Genomic DNA, 22250 nt, shown 5'->3' on the forward strand with positions numbered 1-22250 from the left:
CGTTGTTTGTCCTTGGCCTCCGATGTTATCAGACTTGGTCACACGCATACCTAAAAACTAATTTGAAGGACATAAGCCACAGCCATTACAACGCGTATCCGTCACCACAAAGCCTTTATCATGCGTATGCCTTTATGATGCGTGATAAATGTATACTAGTTGTAAAAGCATACATGGTAAAGGCATGCGTGGTAAAGCCGTATGCGTGCTGATGAATTTGTGGTGACGATCACGCTTGGTTATGACCGCGTTGTAATGACTGTTTTCCCCCAGGACACTGCAGGAACCGGGTCTGGGTGTGGCGGACTCCAGGGCATCAGGCGGTGTGCCACGCAGCCTCCATTGCACTATATAGAAATCTCCGGGGTGGATGTTTTTGGGGTTTGAGGGGCGTCATTGAGGCCCACAAAGTTAATTTTGTAGGGGGGTTGGTTAGCACATGAAAGAGGTTTGTAAATGTGGTACACTTTGATTTCCTTTTTATGTTGTAGTCCATCCAGAGAAAATATCATTTATTGTACAGCCAGTACTTTTTAACCCTACTGTCAAACATCTTACTATAGTATTTCTAATTATAAATGTTATTTTTGTTGTGGGTCGTCCCCTCCCCCAAAAAGTACATAGTTTTTTAATTAACTTTTATTAAAACGACAATAACTGTAAACGTAACTCAAAGATAATGTAATAAACAACTAGAAAAATAACTTTAATAAAACAGTATTATAAACAAATTGTAATGTGGACTCCAAAAGACATTGGGTAGGTAATCTGCAAAACAAAATTAAAAAAAGAGTTTAAAGTTATGTAGATGTGACTAAATAAGGCGAAGCATTACAAGTGAAGGTAACACTACAATTTTACGTGTGCAGTGTGCCTAGTACATTTCACTTCTGTTGTAGTCCCGCATTCAAGTGGTGTCTATATGGAAGTGCCTACTGCGATACTGACACAAAAGTGGCACAACGGGATTTTAAATACTCCGACTTATTTCTAATGCATTTCAATGGATGCATTGTATATCTAGGCCTCTGTGCTTACCTTGTATAAACATTGCGGCCACCAGAGTTCACAACTTCAATTGAACTCTGCTTCTACACCTCAAAGGAGACAGCAGTGTCTATAACTTTAAAAGAGAAAGAGAAATTATGTCACAGAGAGTAAGAGAGAGAAAGAGAGAGAGAAAACAACATTAAAACTGGCTCGCCGAGTCTGAAGTTGAGATTTTTTCTTGAAAAGTCAGACGCAGATTTACAAGCTCCTTGCGCCACTTTTCCCTTGTTAAAAGTGACTCAAAAGTGGTGCAATAAGCTTGTAGATCTGTTTCTCAGATTGTTGTAACCTATCTGTTGTCACTGCTCTGTGGTAATTATACATGTCTAAACAGTCAAGCTGCTGCATACTATCGACTCTCTCCTTTCACAGATAATTTGTTGTTGCCCACCTAGTGCCATAGACATGATTAAAAGACGGTTAAAGCAGGCTTCACTGTAGTCAAAAGAGTTCAACACTTAAACTCGAGTAAGGTTCTATACGGCACAGTGGAGACCGCAGCGTCCATAACTGTAAAAAAGAAAAAAAAACGATGTGAGAGACAGTAAGAAAGAGAGAGATAAAAGTACATTAAAACGTGGAAGAGACACAGACGATGGGTGGGGGGCTGAAGCCCCGTTAGCCTAATGGGTAATGCAGCCTGCTGCATACTAGACATTCTCTCCTTTGACAGATAACTTGTCGTTGTTTCGGAAACAAGCTTTACCTTCAGCCATATACGATCAATTAGAATAGAGGCCTGGGAAGGCCAGGTGAGGCAGTAATAAATATAAGAAGTCACAGGAGGATTAGGAGGGAGCAAATAGAAAGAAGCACAAAACATGTTGCGCACAAAAATAAAGTAAAACAGAGCTGGGAGGGGCACGTGACGCAGTAAAAAATAATACTATTATAAACGCACCATTTATAACAATACAGGCTAAATCACGTGACACAGTTCAAAAATACGACACAGAAATTCATGAATGCACAATTCATTTAAAAAAGGCCTAGGTGGGCCCCATGACCCAGTTGGAAATATTCCGATAAGCAATATACAATCAATAAGAATTGAGGCCTGGGAAGGCCACGTGAGGCAGCAATAAATGGGAAACAACAGTTACAACGCAACTGTTACAATGGACTACTTTTACAACGCAACTACTACAACGCAGGATCCTTTACAATGAATGCCTTTACAATGCATGTCATTACATAGCAGATGCTATTACAACGCATGCCATTACAACGTAAGTATAGGTAAGTTTATCTTTTTTAAAACATTTATTTAATTTGGGTTTTGGGGTACAGGGGTATTTTAAGGGTTCAGGGCTAGGTTTGGATTGTGGGGTACAGGGGTATTTTTAGGTTTCAGGGCTAGGTTTGGGTTTTGGGGTACAGGGGTATTTTTAGGTTTCTGGGCTAGGTTTGGGTTATGGGGTACAGGGGTATTTTTAGGTTTCAGGGCTAGGTTTGGGTTTTGGGGTACAGGGGTATTTTTAGGTTTCAGGGCTAGGTTTGGGTTTTGGGGTACAGGGGTATTTTTAGGTTTCAGGGCTAGGTTTGGGTTTTGGGGTACAGGGGTATTTTTAGGTTTCTGGGCTAGGTTTGGGTTATGGGGTACAGGGGTATTTTTAGGTTTCAGGGCTAGGTTTGGGTTTTGGGGTACAGGGGTATTTTTAGGTTTCAGGGCTAGGTTTGTGTTTTGGGGTACAGGGGTATTTTTAAATAAATGATATACTTACCTATACTTACGTTGTAATGGCATGCGTTGTAATAGCATCTGCTATGTAATGACATGCGTTGTAAAGGCATTCGTAGTAAAGGATCATGCGTTGTAAAAATTGCGTTGTAATGGTATGCAATGTAAAAGTTTGCGTCATACATCCGCAATAAATATTAAAAGTCACGGAGGATTGGGAGGGAGCAAATACAAAGAAGCACAAAGCATGTTGCACACAAAAATAAAGTAAAACAGAGCTGGGAAGGGCACGTGACGCAGTAAAAAAATAATACTATTATGAACGCACAATTTATAACAATACAGGCTAAATCACGTGACACAGTTCAAAAATACGACACAGAAATTCATGTACGCACAATTTATTTTAAAAAGGCCTAGGAGGGCTTCGTGACGCAGTTGGAAATATTCCGATCAGCAATATACGATCAATTAAAATAGAGGCCTGGGAAGACCACGTGAGGCAGCAATAAATATTAAAAGTCACTGGAGGATTAGGAGGGAGCAAATATGATGAAGCACAAAGCATGTTGAGCATAAAAATAAAGCAAAACAGAGCTGGGAGGGCCACGTGATGCAGTAAAAAATAATACTGTCATGCAGGTACAATTTACAGCGGAGGCTGATTTTGTGACAGCTTCTCTTACCTTTGCTTTTGTCGTCTCTTGTCTTGTCTTCAAAGGCTGGAGCTTTGGCTGTGCCTGGGGTGGGCTGGGCGCGGGCGCCGCCGCCATTGCACCTATGGTGGCCTGGCTGGGCGGCAGCAGCAATGACACCACGTCGAGTGTCACAAATCCTCCTCCGCTCCAGCAAACAGTTCACAGTACTATCGACGACGACAGTCTGTCTGTCACCGCAGCACAGACAGGGAAAAGAGAGTGTGCTCACGTCAGTGCCCGCATTATATGGGAACCGCGGGGGCTGACCAAACCAAGCCCAGGGCCGTCATTGGTAGCGTTTTCGCACTCTACAAGAATGACAGCCCTGGGGGCCCTCCCATTGGTTAATGTATTGGCTTCCAGGCTTAGTAATATCAAGAAAGCTAGGTGGTGACATCTAGGGAGTGTGAGTGGGTGTGTACCTCGCATGTGCAAGTGTGAGTGTTTGCACCAACAATTAATAGCAGAGAGAGACGGGGGTGAGGTTATCATGTGCGCAGAGGCAGGCCCAGAATCGTATCTCCAATGAGTGACCACTTGTACTCATTCTCGTAGCACGCCCTGTGCTCTGATTTGACACTGAGAGGGTGATCGCACCATACTTTGTACTGCTAATCATAATCAGCGCGTACCTGCACATACGCTACAAATACGCTTTGACGTTACGCGTCGCATCAAAGCTTCCGTGAGACGTCATGTACGGCGCCCTGTACGCAAAAGGGGCCAATGTTTTTAATTGTTTAAAAACATATATTTATGTATTTAATGTACATACTAAGGGTAGAATTTATCTGGGATAATTATGAAAATAGTTTTTTTAAACAAGTTAACAATTGTCTATTTCTTTTAAAAGCAATTACACAAATCGCGGTGGAACGTCATGCGTAATGCGTACTTACATCGTAAGAGTACCGTAAGCCCACCGAAGCGTACGCAAAGCCATGTGACTTTAAAAGAAGAGATTTGATTGGTTCATAACACTTCCTATTCCAACTGTTGAAAGTTCCATCCCATTTTAATTATTCTACTTTGACTTTCTAAGAAGAAGCATCTATTCTGAGAATCCTGTCAAATAGAAGGAAGATCACCATAATAACAGCAATGGACTCATCTTCCAGCTATTCTTCAGAGGGAGATTTCATGTCTGAAGAACCTCCAAAGAAGAAGAAAGAAGCTCTAATTTGGAGGTTTTTTACTTTTCCCCAAGGGCAAAAAAAGGTTAATGCTCCAAAAGTAACCTGTAAAATTTGCCAAACAATTCTTTCAAGGGGTGATCCATCTAAAAAATACTCCTTTGGCACAGCAAATATGGTGCGACAAGTGAAGAACTTGCACCCCAACAACTTTGCTCGAGCTGCAAGACGGAGTTTCCAGGACAACCCACCTGCTACTGCACCAAGCACATCAACTGCTGCAGCAGCATTTTCAGCAAGCAGTCCACACCCACAAATTGATGCTGACTTTGTTGAAGTTAAAATTCTATGCATTTATTGCGATAAACTTTTGTGTTATGGGGAACAGTCTTTCGACCTGATAAAACGCAGGAAAGCAGGAGCATCGCTGTCCTCGACATTAGGTTTTTTTCTCCATTATTTTGGTTCTGTTGGTTTTTGGTTTTAAAACAAAATTGTTGAAAAAACACAAAAAAAATAGAAAACTAAAAACACAAAAAAACAGTTCTTCTCAGAACTACCTCTACTGGTCAAAGAAAGAGCTATATTTCTATGATAGTGTGCAAAACTTTGTCTGAATGAATGTGTAGTGCATAAATGAATGAATGAATACATTAATAGTGTATGGTGAATGTGAAAGTGCAGAAATATAAGGAACTGCTACAGCATACATCTATAAGCAGTTTACCTATAGTATGCTGTAGTACCTCCGAAGCACTTGAATGTAACATATGCACATACACATGTTACAAGTCTATGCTTCAATTTGAACTGCTGGTGAAACTGCCTGGATGAATTTCTATGTGTTACGGGTGGATTTACAACCCTCTTGTGCCTCTTTTAACACAACTGTTGCGTCACTTTTGTGATGCACTGGTGGTGCAAAAGATGTGCCATGGTGTGTAGTATTTACAATGTGACACATCTGGAAGATGCATCACATTATAAAGCCCTGCACCAGAAGGAAGTGATATCACAGTACACAGTAACTGGCATATCTCTGGGGATGTACAACTTATTGTACATCTGCTTATTAGTGTTTTAATGTAGCGAATGGATTCTTTTAGAACAGTGTATAGATAAGCACATAGTGCTGTATGGTCACTACAATACTGAAACAAAAGTATGATAGTGTTTACTGGAAGTGTAAGGATACAGATTGGGAAATTGAAGATATAAAAGACAAGTTTCCCGGTGCATAGAACACTACATGCAAACTCTATAGGGGTTTTCTCAGGAACTTACACCATTCAACAAAAAGCACAATCTGCGAACTGAACTCTACCTTTCTGCCAAATTTGTTGTATTTCCATTACCGTACGCGTACGGTACGATTACCAAAAAAAACAATGACAAAGGAATTATATAGAATTAAATTTTAATATATTGGGAAAAAAATAATCCAACAAATAATTTGCAATTGTGTTTGTTATTATTTTACAATAAGAATATTAAATATACTTTTTAAAATAAAATAAATATAAATATTTATAATAAAAATTTGAGAAATTAGTATAAAAAGAAAGAAATATAATAATTTATACATTTAAAAATTATAATTTGCAAAACCTTTGAAATTTACTGAAAAAACCATAGGTTTAACACACGTTATAGTTAGGAATTAGCATTTAAAAAACCTTGCAACTTCACTGAAAAAACCATAGGTTTCACACATGTTAAAGTTAGCTGGACATTTCAATCATACAAAGCCATTGAAATTCCCCCGTTATAGTTAGTTCAGCTAACTATAACTCGCGCGCCTGCAATGCACTGCTGATGACGCCACATACTACATCACTCATGACATGGTCAGTGACATCACTTATGACATCACTGATGACATCTGACACTGACACTGATTGAGAGCCAACACAGTGCTGGCTGTCAATCAGATCACAGGCTTAAGATCGTCAGGGTTCGCGGATCCGCTGGGCCACAGTTGTATATCTGAGAAATATTTAAATTTGTCAGGAACTACTCAACAGATTTACACCATTTAACAAAAAGTGTGCACTCTGAACTGAGAGCTGCTTTTCTGACAAATTTGGTGTAATTCCATTCAGCAGTTCGAGCTGTAGCTGCGTCAACAGTTTCCTATAGAAATTAACATGGATAAAACGTGTTTTGGGACCCTTCTTTATCTCGGCCCTCGCTGGACGAATCACCCCGAAACTTCCAAGGGGCCATATTACAATAAGTGATACCGGGGTGCAAAGGGCATTTACGCCCGCTTTGCATGCCCCGGGGAACTTTGGTATTATAGAAGGGGGTGCAGATGCTTGTGCGTCCCTTTCTATAATACTGATAGCCAGTGGCGTAAAGAAAATTGAGTGGGCCCCTCTGCCTCAGTCAAGAGCTTTCAGGCTAGCGACCCGCCATACTGCAGGGGCTCACCCCAGCTATAAAAAAAGAATTCTGGTTCCTCCATTGGTCACATCGGCCCTTTCATCATGCAATTTACATACATCAGTAAATACTGCTGCTGCGCCCTCCAGCAAAGATACATAACACTGCCTCCATCCGGCCCACAAAACACATCCTCCTACTTGATGACCCACCTCCAAGCAAAGCCCGCTCAGTTAACCACCTCCAAACACAGACCAATGCCTTTGTTGCCTCCTACTAATGCATTCATTAACTCTACTCTCACCACTATGAAACCCACAGTTATGCTTTTCCTCCTGCCTTCAAAACCACCCCTCGGATGTCACTGTGAACCCGTCCACCACCAATGGAAAAACTGATGGCCGGTCCCCATCTAACCACTGCCTACCAGTAAAGACAGAGCCTTTGCAGCTGCTGCCCTCACCAATGCGACGGTAGTAGTTTAAAATATGTTAAACAATCTCTTCAACTGACCACCCCAAAACAGTTCTTCCTGCTAGCCTCTACGGCATCAAAGCTGTTCCTGCTACTTTTCATCCGCTGCATGATTCACACAATAATATTGAAAGTACAAAGTGGTCCGATTTTTATTTGCTCACACCAAAATTAATTTACACTATATACTCCACTAAACCATTCCTCCTGTCAAAGGCAAACCTGATCCCATGTGTAGCACCAGTCAGCAAGTACCCCAAGGAAAAAAAACAGAGAGAGTTCACGATTCATGTAACTAAACCTACAGTGACAACGTAGCATTTCCCCACCCACTGTCAGCCCAGCGAAGTCTGCAAATGTACAGTAGCAATCAATACCAGCAACAACTATAGCGCATTTCCACTTCCTTTCAATGGCAGCTCCTGATACATTAACCTATGACTTCTGGGCGGCATCTACCACAGACCACAGCATTCTTTTGTCCCTAAGACTAACCGAATGCTGTTGGTGACCGCTTCTCTTCACCCTTCCTTATTAATAACTAATGGAAGCTAACAAAAAATATATAGTATTTTCTTATACAAATAGCGTATCAATCACTTGCTGCCCGCGGTCCCCACCAGATCCACACGTCTCAATATTCTGCTATCACATCATCCTGTCAACTCTAATATTATCTGGAGATGTTTTTTATCCGTCTGTGAACTGGGAAAAGCAACAACCTGCAGGAACACAAGTCACTTTAAAGTCTTTGCTACTTATACAGGCTCGCAAAGCACTTACTTCTTTTACTAACTGTTGTTTTAAAGCAAACAGGTAACTCATTCTAGGGTTGGAATTACGGCTTAGAAGTATGGAGTTAATACTGAGACATAAGATGATTTTTTGCATGTCTGCCAGTCATTCGTTCTTCCCTGCATGCGCACACAATGCAACAATACAATTTGGCTTAACAAATTGTTCAGAAATGTACCGGAAGACAAAGAAACAGCCCATATTATTTTTACAAAGAAAAATAGACAAACATCCACTTTATACCCCATGACATTAAAGCTTTAGCGTGTACAGCTTGTCCAAATCCACACCACCTAGTTCAGCACTGCCAAGATTAACACATTTCATTGTGGTGATCAACATCACCAAACTGAAATGCTAAATCACGCATAACAGACATTGCACCTCCTTGGGTACCTAGTGCTGCTAATCAATGCTGGTGTAGTATTATTTCCATGTGGCCACCGTCTGTTTTCTGGTGCTTCCCCTGTATCCTATATGCGATGCAGTAAATTTCGTTATGCAGGGCAGCTGCCTGTGTGGTAGTCCTGTAATGATTGTCCCTTTTCTATGCCCACAACATTTTTCTGTATTTCCGTAGTGTAACCATAAAGTTAGATCTTGCAGTGATTATTTTTGCAGGCGCGCGTGAGCCATGCACCGGCAGCCCAATGATGTCGGCCGCTTTTAGTACAACATCTGCAAGGACTGGTTCCTGACGGGAGCTACGGGCTTGAGAAGGGCACCTGAGCTCTGGAATCGATGATGGTGTAACCTGGGATAACCTCAACCTCGCTGCGGGGAGTGATGTGCAAAAACGGCTGCTCTGCATGGAGGGGCTGGGATCTAAGATTCCAACACGATGACACCACAGCGCTGAAGTGCCCAATTTCATTCCTGTTTTGATGTTTGGTGAACATAACTAATGATGAGGAAGTATTAACTTCGCCAACATCGGACGCAAACTATGCCACATAGTCCAGCATTAACGCAACCCAATAGACACGTACGCAAACGATTCGACACAGCCAAGCACATACACGACGTGACAGACTCAGACGCGAACGACTCCATGTAGCCAAGCATTAACACGACAGACTTGGACGCGAACGATGCCACATAGTCCAGCATTACCACAACTCAATAAACACGTTCGTGAATGTTTCGACACAGTCAAGCACATACACGATGCCACATAGCCTAGTATGAATGGAACAGACTTGGACAAAACAAATAACACAAGAAAGAGCATCATGTGCCATCAAAACAATTTACATAATTTGAAAAAATAATACAATAGAAACAGAAAAAAGACTACCAAAAAACGCATTGTCATCTCCAAAAAAGACTACATTTAAATATTAAGACACAGCGACAATTCAACCTATACAAAGGGAGCAAAAACTTCCCAACACCATTTGATACTTCGACAGACATGCAATCAGACCACACTACTACACAGACAACTCATCTACCCACTAAAAACACACACAATTCATCCACCACACAACCTCCACACAACTAGCACCACTAAACACACCTCCACTCCCACTCACTCACCCTCACCTTCACACACACATACATCTCCACCACCACCCATCACCATGCCCCCAAAGAAGAATCCAAAGTTCTTAGCCGCTGAGTTGGAGGTCATGATAGATGAAATCATCCGAGTTGAGCCACTGTTATTTGGCACCTCAGCTCAACAGACCTTCCAATCCCAGAGAACAAGATGTGGGAGAGGATTGTCAACAACGTGAATGTCCACTTACTTACCTTGCGGTACAAAAGGGGGTGGTGATGGACGGAGCATCTGAATCAATCAAACACTCACACCCAGTCAAAAGATCCGGGTTTAATCCATGACCGTTCTTTAGCCCACTCTGCCACCCCAGTTCAGACATGGCTATATGCAAATCAGTCTGACCCTGTGCCTCATGGGAACAGTTCAGCCCGAACTGCCAAGCCATGTCTTCCCTGGACAGGAAACAAGCTTCTGAGGACCGGTTTCTGGCATTCCAGCCGTCTTCAGCCCGGCTTGCTTGAATCCAGTGGCAAAGTGAGCAAGGGATTCACATCTGAGCATACCCTGCCACACTTATGGCGGCCAAAAGCGGTACAAAAGGGGTGGTGATGGACGGAGCATCTGAATCAATCAAACACTCACACCCAGTCAAAAGATCTGGGTTTAATCCATCACAGTTCACAGTAGAAAGAGGGGGAGAAATTAGATCTTCCACAGAGGATTGGAAATGGCTTCCCAGCTTGCTAAATGCGAAGCGAAAAAATTGACCAAGTAAAGATAACACAAAGCAAGCTGATAAAAAATGTATACACATTGTATCATGGAACATTGCTGGAGCCAAAAAACTAGTGGACGATTGGGCGAATTGCGATATAATCGCTTTACAAGAGACTTGGCTCCAAGAAGAAATTGCACTGGCAGGCTTTACACACCACTCGGTAGCCGCAGAGAAATGTAAAATCTATGTTAGAGCCATGGGTGGCCTCTCAGTTTATGTGTCAACTGCTCTACAAATTAATTCAGAACAACTTGCATCTCCAGACCCAAGTATTCATGTAATCAAACTATCAGGATTAATTGCAAACAACAAAGTGACAACTATTCTGATCAATTATGATACACAACCAAAAGTTCAAGTGAAAAATATGAAAAAATGCCTTATTATGTGAGGTAATAACTGACCTTCGCAGTACTGAGCCATCGTGGAATGTCATAATAACCGGTGATTTTAATTCCAACCTGATACACTCCCTGGAGGAAGATGAAATACTAACAGCGGATAACATGCACTGGAGCACTCCAGAACAGATACAAGGTGGGGCTAGGACCAGAATGGATCGAATAGGCATTCAACTGGTTACAGAGTTAGAGTATCTAGGTATGCGTATTCTGAATGGTAGGACCAATGAGGATCGACCTCCCGAAAAAACCTTCTATGGTCGGCATTCCCAATCAACTTTGGATTATACAATTGCAAGTCTTTTGTTATTTCCCTTATTAAATAGTTTTTATATTGAATACTCGCCCATGAGCGATCACGCAATGCAACACATTAAATTCAATCTGTTCGTGGAAAGATTTCAATCTTCATATATCCTTGAAGGCAAACTATGCTCAATTAATCAAAAACATATAGACTGGTTTAATTCAAATAAAATCGAGTGGTTCTCGGTAATAGTGGAAACGAACAACTTAGGTGATATCCCAATGAAAAATATACAAGCATGGTCTCTCTTTTTAGAGAGCCTAAAACTGAAAATGAAATCACCAGTTATGAAGGCCAAAGGAATCAGTCCAAATAATACATTGCCGAAAGATTTGAGAGATCTAAGAAGGGAACTGAGAAAAACACATAGAAATATTTGCAACCGTATGCCAAAGACTCTAGTCAAATGGACGTTTTCCTGGCTCTACGGAAGTGCTATAGAAAGAAAGTCTGGGAGCACAAAAAAGTTATAAAGGGAAAATTCTGGACCAGTTGCTCTTTAGTTCCAAAACCTCTAATACAATTACGTTCTGGAAAATCATAAATCAACTAACTAGACCGTCGAATGTTCTTACATCAAATGTGCAGGAAAATGAATGGGTTACTTTCCTCCAGTTAAAATTTAAAGGAAACACAATAAAAATCCCAGGGAATCAACCCTATCTGCAACATCACAATAAAAAGACAAGTGAGGTGGAACATAGCATACAACAATCACCAACCAATCTAAGTAAAGCACCAACTACGACCTTAACTCTCGGAACTTATTCTATGGAGGAGATAACAAAAGTAATTAGAAAGGGCAAGAGTAACGGAACACCCGAGGGCCAAATGGCATTCCTCAAGCAGTATACAAACACGCACCTGATTACTGGAGCCCACTTCTTGAGAATCTCTTTGCTGATGTTCAAACACTCAATCAACTACCAGAAAGCTGGCAAGGATCTATAATAATGCCTATATATAAAGGTGGGGACAGAACCAACCCACTTAACTACCGACTAATTGCACTGCAGGATGTGGAAGCAAAATACTTTGCATCTCTTCTACTAAAAGACCTGGTTACCTGGTCAGGCGAGAGAGATCTGATCCCAATCAACCAAACGGGGTTTAGAGCGGGGATCGGAACCATTTCAAATATTCTATCAATAACCATGATAGCTGATAAATGCCAGCGTACCAAACAGGAGCTGAACTTATGTTTTATTGATCTGCAAGCCGCTTTTGACAGTGTGGATCTGGACTTATTATGGGTAAAATTAGGATCATGGAACATACCCGAGAGTATACTAAGGGGCCTGTTGCTATTCTATACAGACACATGGACACAAGTAAAACTAGGGGATGGTACCCGATTGTCAAGAAAAGTGCCCACAGGAACTGGACTAAAACAAGGCTGTGTCCTGGCCCCTCATTTTTTCAACCTATTTCTCTCTGATCTCTCCGGCAAATTAAACAACTGCAATGCTCAACCGCCGAGACTAGGCAACTTGCAACTCTCACATCTCGCATATGCGGACGATATTGTACTTATGAGCTTAACAAAAGTCTGTATGACCAGGCTATTAACAGAACTTACACTTTTCTTGTCCGCAAATAAGCTGGCTTTGAACTTATCCAAGACCAAAACAATGTTAATTTCCAACCGACGCTCAATAGATCACAATATCTGCATTGAAGGTAAAAGGCTCGAAAGGGTCTCAAGTTATAAATATCTGGGATATTTTATTGATGATAAGTTAATTTTAAGAAGCCCAGATACATTATCTTACACAACGAGCTGGAGCCTTGATCTTTGCATTTAGCTCCCTGTTTAAAAAACTAGAGGGCCCCTCGTTAAAACCACTGCTAACAGTAATTGCAAGTAAAGCCCTACCCACCTTAGCATATGCAAGTGCAGCAATGCACGGTAAGGATGGTGCCCTGTTAAACAACTTGATTACCAAAATCTATAAGAAAGTCTTTCAACTTCCCCGCACTACTTCACCAGCGCAAATGCACCTAGAATTTGGTCTTATGAATGAGTCAGTGGAAAGACTATATATGTGCATCAAAACATGGTACCGGATCAAAATGAACTCCACTGACAATAATCTAAACAAATTTTTGTGGCAAGAAGTTGAAACGCGAAGCAGATCAGAGGCAAATAAATTCCTTACCAGTGCACTGGAATTAACATGCACCGCCCAACTATGGGATAACAATTTGCCATTTAGTTCATTTAAACAGGCAATAAACAAAGCCGCCAAATTCCATTCTATGCTCATTGACAAGGAAATCTTCTCCCATCGCTCCCACTCTTGGGTTGTGATTAACAGCTATAAATTACTTACTCCGGTGCTTTATCTGGATTCTACATACTCAGTTTTTATCAAAAAAAGGTTGATGGCTCTAAGATTCGGAAAATATCAAACGCTGGCCAACGTACCAGCCTGGAAACATCTGGGATCCGTTGCCTGTCGGCTCTATGGTTATATCAAAGAGGATATAATTCATATAATTTATCATTCTACAAATTTGAAACAGGAGCCAACGCTCCTATTAAAGAATTATTTTCTGATAAAGCGACTGCGAACCTGCAGGTCAGCGATTATTGGCTGCTTGGACTCTATGGACTCACAAATTAACTGTAAGATTGGAAAGTTTCTGCTTGCTTTTGAAAAACGTCTGAAAGCAAACTAATACCTTTAAAACCGCATTGTGTTTTTTAGATTTTTTTTTTCTCTGACCCTTTTAAGTTCTATTTATGAGTATTTGGATTTTACCTTGATGCAAATTTTTTGAATATTTTTTTTCTTTTAATAAATTTCATATTTAAACATTGTTTCAGAAGTGGAAAGGAAATGTGTTATGGTTTTAATTAACTAAACAATAAAGTTGAAATAAATAAATAAATAAAGATTCCCTCTGGCACTTCTGTGTTGCCAACATTATGTAGTTTTCCCTATGTGGTATCTGTCAGTGAGTTGGCCACTTGTATCTGTGTGCAACTACTCCCACTCATCAGGATCATAGCTGAAATGTTGGAAGGTGTCGACATGTGTTCTTTGTGGCTCTCCTTTGGTTCATCATTGTTGTGTGAGTGTGGGAGTGATCCCAATGATTCTGGCAGATTTCACATCATGCCCAGGTACCGCATACTGTGCAGTGTGGCAGACATTCACAAGGGTTGTTGACTCGCCATGTATGAGTATTTTTGGAAACTTTAGATCCCCTCACCTCCCCTGGGATTGTCATGAGTGCATGAGGAATGTCACCAGTCCATGTGTGCTTAGTTGATGCACATTGTTGCAGATCAAGTTGTGTTGTATTGAGGGTGGCCAAATGTGAGTTGTCTCTTGCCTAGGCCCTTACCTACTTATTGTTCATCGATGACAGGCCCTGGCTAGTGATTTGTTTGTGTAGGTATGATGGCAGTTTGTTGGTCAGGACACATGACCCAATGCGCGCAGGTGACCGTACTCCACAGTATGGGCAACATCTACCTTTGTCATCACAGTGGGAGTGTACATGCTACTGCCACCCCAATGTAGGGTAGTGCTGTGCTGTGTTGTGTTGGGCTGTCTCTTGCTGTGTTGTTTGCTGTGCCGCCCAAATTGTGTCACATGAATGAGTTGGGATCCCACTCACCTGACAATGCCTGCTTGCCTACCAAGGGATGCCTAGTTCATGAGTTACTTTTGTATGGCACTGTTTACACATCTGTATCATTGGGGATCTGCCCACTGTCATGTATTGTGTAGTTGCCTGGGGACACAGAGACACACACACACATGTTGTGTATGATATGCAGTGTGGGGCTGCCTGTCTGTGTTTGTGCATCTGCTCCACTGCATTTGTATGGCTTTTGCGGTCCATTGGCTGTATGTTGTTTGTAGGTTTTCCCCTAGTGTTCCTGCCTCTCCCGGCTCATCAGTCTGCACATTCATCATGTTTGGTGTGTTCCATTGCTGCCATGGTATGGGATTTGGTCACCTGACATCTACAGTCTCCACAGGATTCCTTAATTTGTGTGTCTGTTTGTATAGATTTGTGTGTATGCATCATGATGCTCACTTGTCGCTTTGTCTAATTGTACACTGGAGTAATTATCAGGGATCAAGGCCATTGTTTGTCTGCACATGGCAGAGGGTGTTCTTGTGATACCCAAAAATCTTTGCCTTACCAAATCTATGTTTGTATGTGACACAACCACTACATTGCTACAACATTGCATGTGGTGTTGGGGCCAGGAATCATGCATGCTGGGTTGGAGATGCTGCTATGTTCATGCCCACACTCACCTTATGGTCACAGTAGTAGTGATGGGGGGTCCAGGACACATCACCACATTGGTCCTGAGATGCTGGATTTTTGAAGCCCACTAACACCTTTTGGGCACTGTAGTGATGGGGGTTTAGACCCCATTACCACATTGGTCCTGAGATGCTGGATTTTTTAACCCCACTAACACCTTTTGGTCACTGTAGTATTGGGGGGTTTAGACCCCATTACCACATTGGTCCAGAGATGCTTGATTTTTGAACCTCAATATCCTTGTGGGCACACATGTGAAGGGAGTCACAATGTATGTTCACTGTCAGGATCTGTGTTGTGAGCATTTTACACACACAGACATTAAATCTTGCAAAGATGGTAGGGGGTTGCTTACTCATCCTATGTGTGTGAATCCTGTTGGTGCTAGGCATCCAGCCCCCTATGAGTGGGGATGGTAATAGTGATGGGTATCCAGCCTCCTATGGGTGGGGGTACTGGTGGTGATGGGCATTGTGCCCCTATTGTTAGGATATGCTAGTAGTAATAGGCATCCCCCTCCCTATGGTTAGGATATGCTAGTAGTGATAGGCATCCACCCCCCTATGGGGTTGACAATGCTGGGAGCGATAGGCATCCACCCCCCTATGGTTAGGATATGCTAGTAGTGATAGGCATCCACCCCCCTATGGGGTAGACAATGCTGGGAGCGATCGGTATCCACCCCCCTATGGGGTGGACAATGCTGGGATTGATAAGCATCCACCCCCTATGGGGTGGACTATGCTGAGAGTGATATGCATCTACCCCCCATGGGATGGACAATGCTGGGTTGGCATCACCCCCTATCGGGTGGACTATGCTGAGAGTGATAGTCATCCACCCCCCCTCTGGGGTGAACAATGCTATTAGTGATAGGCATCCACCCCCTATGGGGTGGTCAATGCTGGGAGTGACAGGCATCCACCCCCTTATGGGGTGAACATTGCTGGGAGTGATAGGCATCCACCCCCCTATAGGGCGGACAATGCTGGGATTGACAGGCTATGGGGTAGACTATTCTGTGTGTGATAGGCATCCACCCCCCTGTGGGGTGGACAATGCTGGGAGTGATAGGCATCCGCCCCACTATGGTGGGGTTTCAATTTTGTGTCATTTTGGTGTGTGGTAGATGTCTGACTTACCTTCTGCATCATGCACGTCGGTAACGGTAGGCATACATTATAGCGTAGACATGCGCGATTGGATAAATGGCTGCTCCGTCTCATCCCCGTTGATCATGTTCAGGAGCAAATCGGAGCTTCAATACGCCTCGTCCAAATGCCGTGACGTGTTAAGTAAGGAGTCCTAACTTTACCAATCCTAAACTGAGAAAATTCTAACTTTGAGACTTTCGATATTCACAGAAGGCATTTAGGAGTCCTAAAGTTAGGAGTCTTAACTTCTGTGAATACCGAAATAGTAGCAAGTTTAGGATTTAGTCTTACATTATTTCTGTGAATCGGCCCCTAGTGTTTCAGCTCCCTGTTGACACTAAGCAAGACTGGCCCCTGCTACTTAGTTCAGGATGGGTCGGTTGCTGACTAATAAAATGGTAATAAATAAATGTTATTACTATTTTATTTTTCAGCTCTGGTCTTTGGGGAGGTTCTCCACCACTGAGACGGCCAGGAAAGCTGTGTATGGTGCCACCATTCGAACATTTACCAAGCGACTTCCATCTGCACATTGTTTTACAAGATATAATAATATGGTTCTTAGGCGCCAGCTGCTGACTACTGGTCTACGGCCGCCCTTCCACAACTACACGCCTGTGAGATTCTCAAAAATGCATCTCGAATGCCAACATCTCTTACACAGCAACAAGTTGCTACTCGATTGATGCAGGTAGAATTATAATGGAATGATGTCAACGAATCCAGTTTGGGCTGCAGCAGGCCAAGCTATTTATAGCTAATAAAGCCTTACACAAAAAATACACACACATACGTGCAAACATACAGATGCATGATCCACTTAGAGCGCACACAAACGTATTTAACGCACACATGCCTAGCAACAAATCTATAATTCGAACTTTCATCGCAGATCTTAGAGCGTGAAAAAGGGAGTTGACGGGAATATTTAGACTCACATATGAATTTAATGATGCACATAAAACAGAACGGTTTTACAAAAAACATGCATCATCGACAGAAAATCCGGTGGACAATAAGATAATTCAAGAGAATGCATTAAAAGAGATCTCTTTTTCTTGGTTAATTATCCTACTTGGGACACTCAGAGATAAGCACGCATGTGCGATCGGTAGGAGAGCGGTACACATAGCCCTTATTGCAGACACACCAGGGCTCGCAGGGTCTTCCGTCGACAGGTTTGACATACGGATTTGCACAGGTTGCATCATCGGATTTCAAACATGGCTGAAAATGCATGTTCGCCGGGCACTTAACTTGGCATGCTTCATATTTTACACATTCCTTAGAGGTGCTGGTCTTGAATATGAAACCAGGATCACATTCACACCCATATCTACAATCCTTAGTACACACAGAAGGTTTCGTTTCGCTAAGCTTGTCGCAGTTTTCTCGACAGGTCTTCATGCATTTATATGTGGCGTTGGGTTGGCATCCTAATATAGGGAGACACAATTGTGTTAGTCATATTTTAGTTTTTATTTCAGCATCATTCACATAAAAATATTACACACAATAACCAGTATGCGCCTTGAAAATGAACTAAGAAAGAAATAAGCAAGACATCAGTAATTAAAACATGCAGTCTAAATCATTACCATAAAATATATGTAAATGCATCTCCTAATAACAGCAGCTATTATTTAACAGAAGTATCCACAATAATAATAATAATAATAATAATAATAATAATATTAATCCACATTTGTAAAGCGCACAATCACCCGTAAGTCTCTAGGCGCTGGGGGCCGTCGGGAAGATTAAGCAAGCTATTGCCCAGCGGTGGCGGCTCTAGGCTCATGGTGGCCCTGGGCAGGGAGCGAAGGTAGGGGCCCCGGAAGAGGGGATCCCGGCGGGCGGAGCGGGAGGCCAGTGAAGAGGGAAAGGGTCAGGGTGTTTGGAAGTGGAACAGAGCCGGAGGCTGCCAAATCCCTGCCAGGGGCCGCCACGCAAATATGTATCCATCCTCAGAGGATTATTATTTTATGGATATATATTGGTGTGGTGGCCCCTGGGGTTTGGTGGCCCTGTGCAGGTGCACAGCTTGCACATGCCTAAGGCCGCCAGTCACATGTTGCTGGGCTCATCTGCCGCCGGTGCCGGGCCGTGATCCCCAGATTCCGGAGTCAGTTACCCTAGCCGCGGCGCCACACCTCTTCCTCATTTCCTAGCCTCATTGCATTTATAGGACCAATCAGCTCTAATTTCTCTGCCTACTTCAAATCCTGGGGCTGGGAAATGGCATCATGATTGCGTCTATGGCCCTGTGAGGAGAGTGTTGCCTAATATTTTTGCAATTGCGCGCCCCGAGGTGCTGTACTGGTGAGTCTGAGGGCATGACTGCAACTTGTCCAGTCTATACAGATATTTGACTATCGTCATCTCATCTGATCTTTCAAATTTTTAAGAAGGAATCAATCAACAATAGGTGGATTCTTAAAAGCCTGAATGGTAGTAGGTCACAATCAGACCAACCTCATAAATATTAATAAGGTAGATCACTATAATTGAATGGCATCACAGGGAAGATGGCCTGTGGGGGCCAGCGGACCATCATGTCTGTAGCTACCTTTCAATAAAGTAGGCTTTTTAAAAATGCCGCCCATTATTCTTAAAGGAAAAAGGGTTGCACTTAACAATAAAGGAGGACAATTTTTAATTATTTTTATTTTTAAAGGGTACCCCTTCCTTTTTTTGTATGCATTAGCCAATCACCTCATCTAAGATATCAGTAAAAGCCAACATTGTGTTCAATCATTTATAATGTTGTATAGTTTTTTGGCCATTTTACATAATTTTCACAAAGGAAATTACAGACATTTTGCCCAGGCCGAGTCCATTTTTAACCAGACCTCCCTTTTCCAAATGGGCAACCTGAAGCACCTGGAAACAATTTAGTTAAGCAGGGTGCGCTAAGAAAAAAACATCAACCACCTTCACCAATACATAAGCCATCTGACAAATTCACAGCTGATAGTTATTTTTCACTCTTTTTTAATATACACCTCAAAGCAATTTAGCAGTACTTCAAACGAGTTTTCCCTCCCTACAGCAGTCTGTCCTGATTTGCATTTTTCTGTGTCTACGAGGAAGATATAACCACCTCAAAAGGGATGGAGCAAAAGAGTACACTTACATATGTAGGTTTCAGAACGTGATGTATTAATTAGGAATGGGGTGGCCCATTATTAAAATATGGAAATTTTGCTAGGTTACAACACAGTTCACTGTGAAATGGCTGGTGACCCCCAAGTCGTCGAGCACAAAGTTCCAGCCTTATTTACAAGAGAAATGCGTGCTACATTCAAGCAGTACCAAACATAATTCAAGTCAAGAACACGATAACATTTTCAAACCATGGGGCATATTAGCAAGAACCTCGTTAAAATTATCACCGTTTTAGCGGCAGGAAACGGACGATAAAACGGAGATAATAGGCTTGCTAATATGCGTTATAGAATTCCAATTGAAGCCCAGGTTAGATATCCTGCACATCTAACCTGGGCTTCTATTGGAATTCTATAACGCATATTAGCAAGCCCATTATCGCAGTTTTAGTGCCAGTTTCCTGCCGCTAAAACGGTGATACTTTTAATGAGGTTCTTGCTAATATGCCCCATAATTCGGAAATCCTAAAATAATATATTATGCTAAATGGGACAAAATGCTTAAAAGACGTTTAAGGTAACAAGAGATATGAACTCATGAAGTGAATGTGAAAAAAAACCTTTGCTACAATGGGGCTGTAAAAGTCACTGTTTAAAAACAACCAGTAGAACAGTAACTAGAATTTACAAGCCATCTAGTCTAACTGAGAGAGACCAGGAACTCAGAGGCACAACAGGGTGCCTTCCAGGCTGGAACACTCCAAGGCTTCAAATTTTCCTGGAACTCTATTGCGGGACTCAAGTAGAATTTCCAAGAGCATGACAGAGCACCTTCCTCCTGATTGCCGTTTCAGTAAGGGCTCACACTTTCTTGAATATCATAGAAAGGTCTCCTCTGATCTCTCCCAGAGAAGGTGGCACCTTGAGGGTGAGGTGATGCTATTCTGGGAAGATATGTCTCTTCAATGGCCTTCTGAATCATAGTGGAGTTAAACAGGTGTGATGTTTATGGGGATATGCTTGCAGATCCTAGGTGCATAGACGAAAAAGGACATATCTTTTCCTTCCTGCATTAGCTTGTTTATAATCTGGCAGTAACCTTGCTCTAACTATGATATTGACCAGTTTCTCTGCCAGGTATAGTTACATTTTGCATTTGAAGGTCTTGTAGGTGATGCTGGTAGTATTGAAAAAGATGCAAGCTGGTATGAGGAGCAGGGTAAGTGATGAAATTGCTCCGGTTCTAGATTTTCTTTTTTTTTTTTAATTTTTAATGGTTTTGTAAAGCGCGTAGTAACTCCGAAGAGCATCCCAGCGCTGATCTGCTTCTCCAGGGGTTTTAGGGTTTAGGGATGAGGCAAACTTGCAAGTGGGGATGCCTTTGAGAGGAGTCAATGCAGTCAGTGATGTGGTAGACTAGAGCATTGCCTCTATCTAGTTAGGAGAGATATGGTCACTGTTGAACAGAAATCAGATTTAAGTAGGAAAGAGTTACTGTTTTTAGGGAAAAAGATCTGGTACCATGCAATCATGTTAAGTATAAATCAAACTGATTTTGCATTTGGTGTCAGGTAGAGGGTCAAGAAGTCTAGGCTCTTGCCTGCTAGCCAAGTTTGAAGAAAAGGTTGGTTGAAATTGTTGGAGAACAGTCAACATTTTGTATTTATCAGTTTGAGCTTTACGTCCAGACATGGCATTCAGCTATTCATTAACTTAAAGCAGAATTTAAGGGGCTGAGTTCCATCAAGTGGACAGATGTTGAGATACGGTTTTGTGTTATTGGCATATTAGTGTATGTTGGCATTCTTGTGAGTTAGTAATATCCCCTGGGGTTCCAAATTGAAGTTGAAGATGTGGGTAAGAAATGCATTTTTCAGAATCTACAGAGGGTACAGGGAGTTTCTGCAATCTGGAGGCTCCCATTAGGATGAACTGGTTGTTGTTGACAAACTTATGCAGTGATTTGATGACATCCAAACCTCTCATCTTGGAGAACAAGCAGTGTAGGTTGTCTGTTTCATGCTCATATCAGCCGTTAGTACAGCAGTTGTTGACTTATTGTCAGATTCAGCAATCTGGGAGTGGTGTAATGCAGTGCTTGAGAGGTTTAAAGAGAGATAAGTTTATATTAGTCATTGGTTTTATGACTGTCTTGTAGAGGAGGCTGTGTTTGAGTTGATGAGGGATCCACTGGCTTAGTGGAGTGCTTTAAGTTGTTAGAGGTTGCAAAAGGCATTGGCCTGTTTCAATTTCTTATTCTTGAATATTGCAATTATTATCTGTTAGTTCGTTGATGTACTAATGGTGCACATGGATTTGGTTTGTAGGACCATGTTTTAATGATACATTTAATGGCACATGGGTTTTGAGGACAGTGTTGTATTTGTGTTGATGCTTGTTAACATCTAGGGGGCATGGCCTGGTGCTCAGCAAGATGGATGCACAGTAGTGTTGCTCTGCCGGCTACCGGGAATAATCCTGCATCTA

General features: G+C 42.0%; 1 protein-coding gene across 1 annotated transcript in view; it reads right to left on the minus strand.

Moving 5' to 3' along the window:
• Nucleotides 1-17583: 17583 nt before the first annotated feature.
• LOC147701373 (zonadhesin-like) overlaps nucleotides 17584-22250 on the minus strand; it is a 32800-nt gene continuing 28133 nt past the window's right edge. The window contains exon 4 of the mRNA XM_086928637.1: nucleotides 17584-18092. Within this exon, the coding sequence (XP_086784763.1) occupies nucleotides 17728-18092 (365 nt within the window). The 3' untranslated portion in view covers nucleotides 17584-17727. The remainder of the gene's footprint in view (nucleotides 18093-22250) is intronic.

Source organism: Lissotriton vulgaris, chromosome 7 (genome assembly GCF_964263255.1).
Source record: "Lissotriton vulgaris chromosome 7, aLisVul1.2, whole genome shotgun sequence".
NCBI lineage: Eukaryota > Metazoa > Chordata > Amphibia > Caudata > Salamandridae > Lissotriton > Lissotriton vulgaris.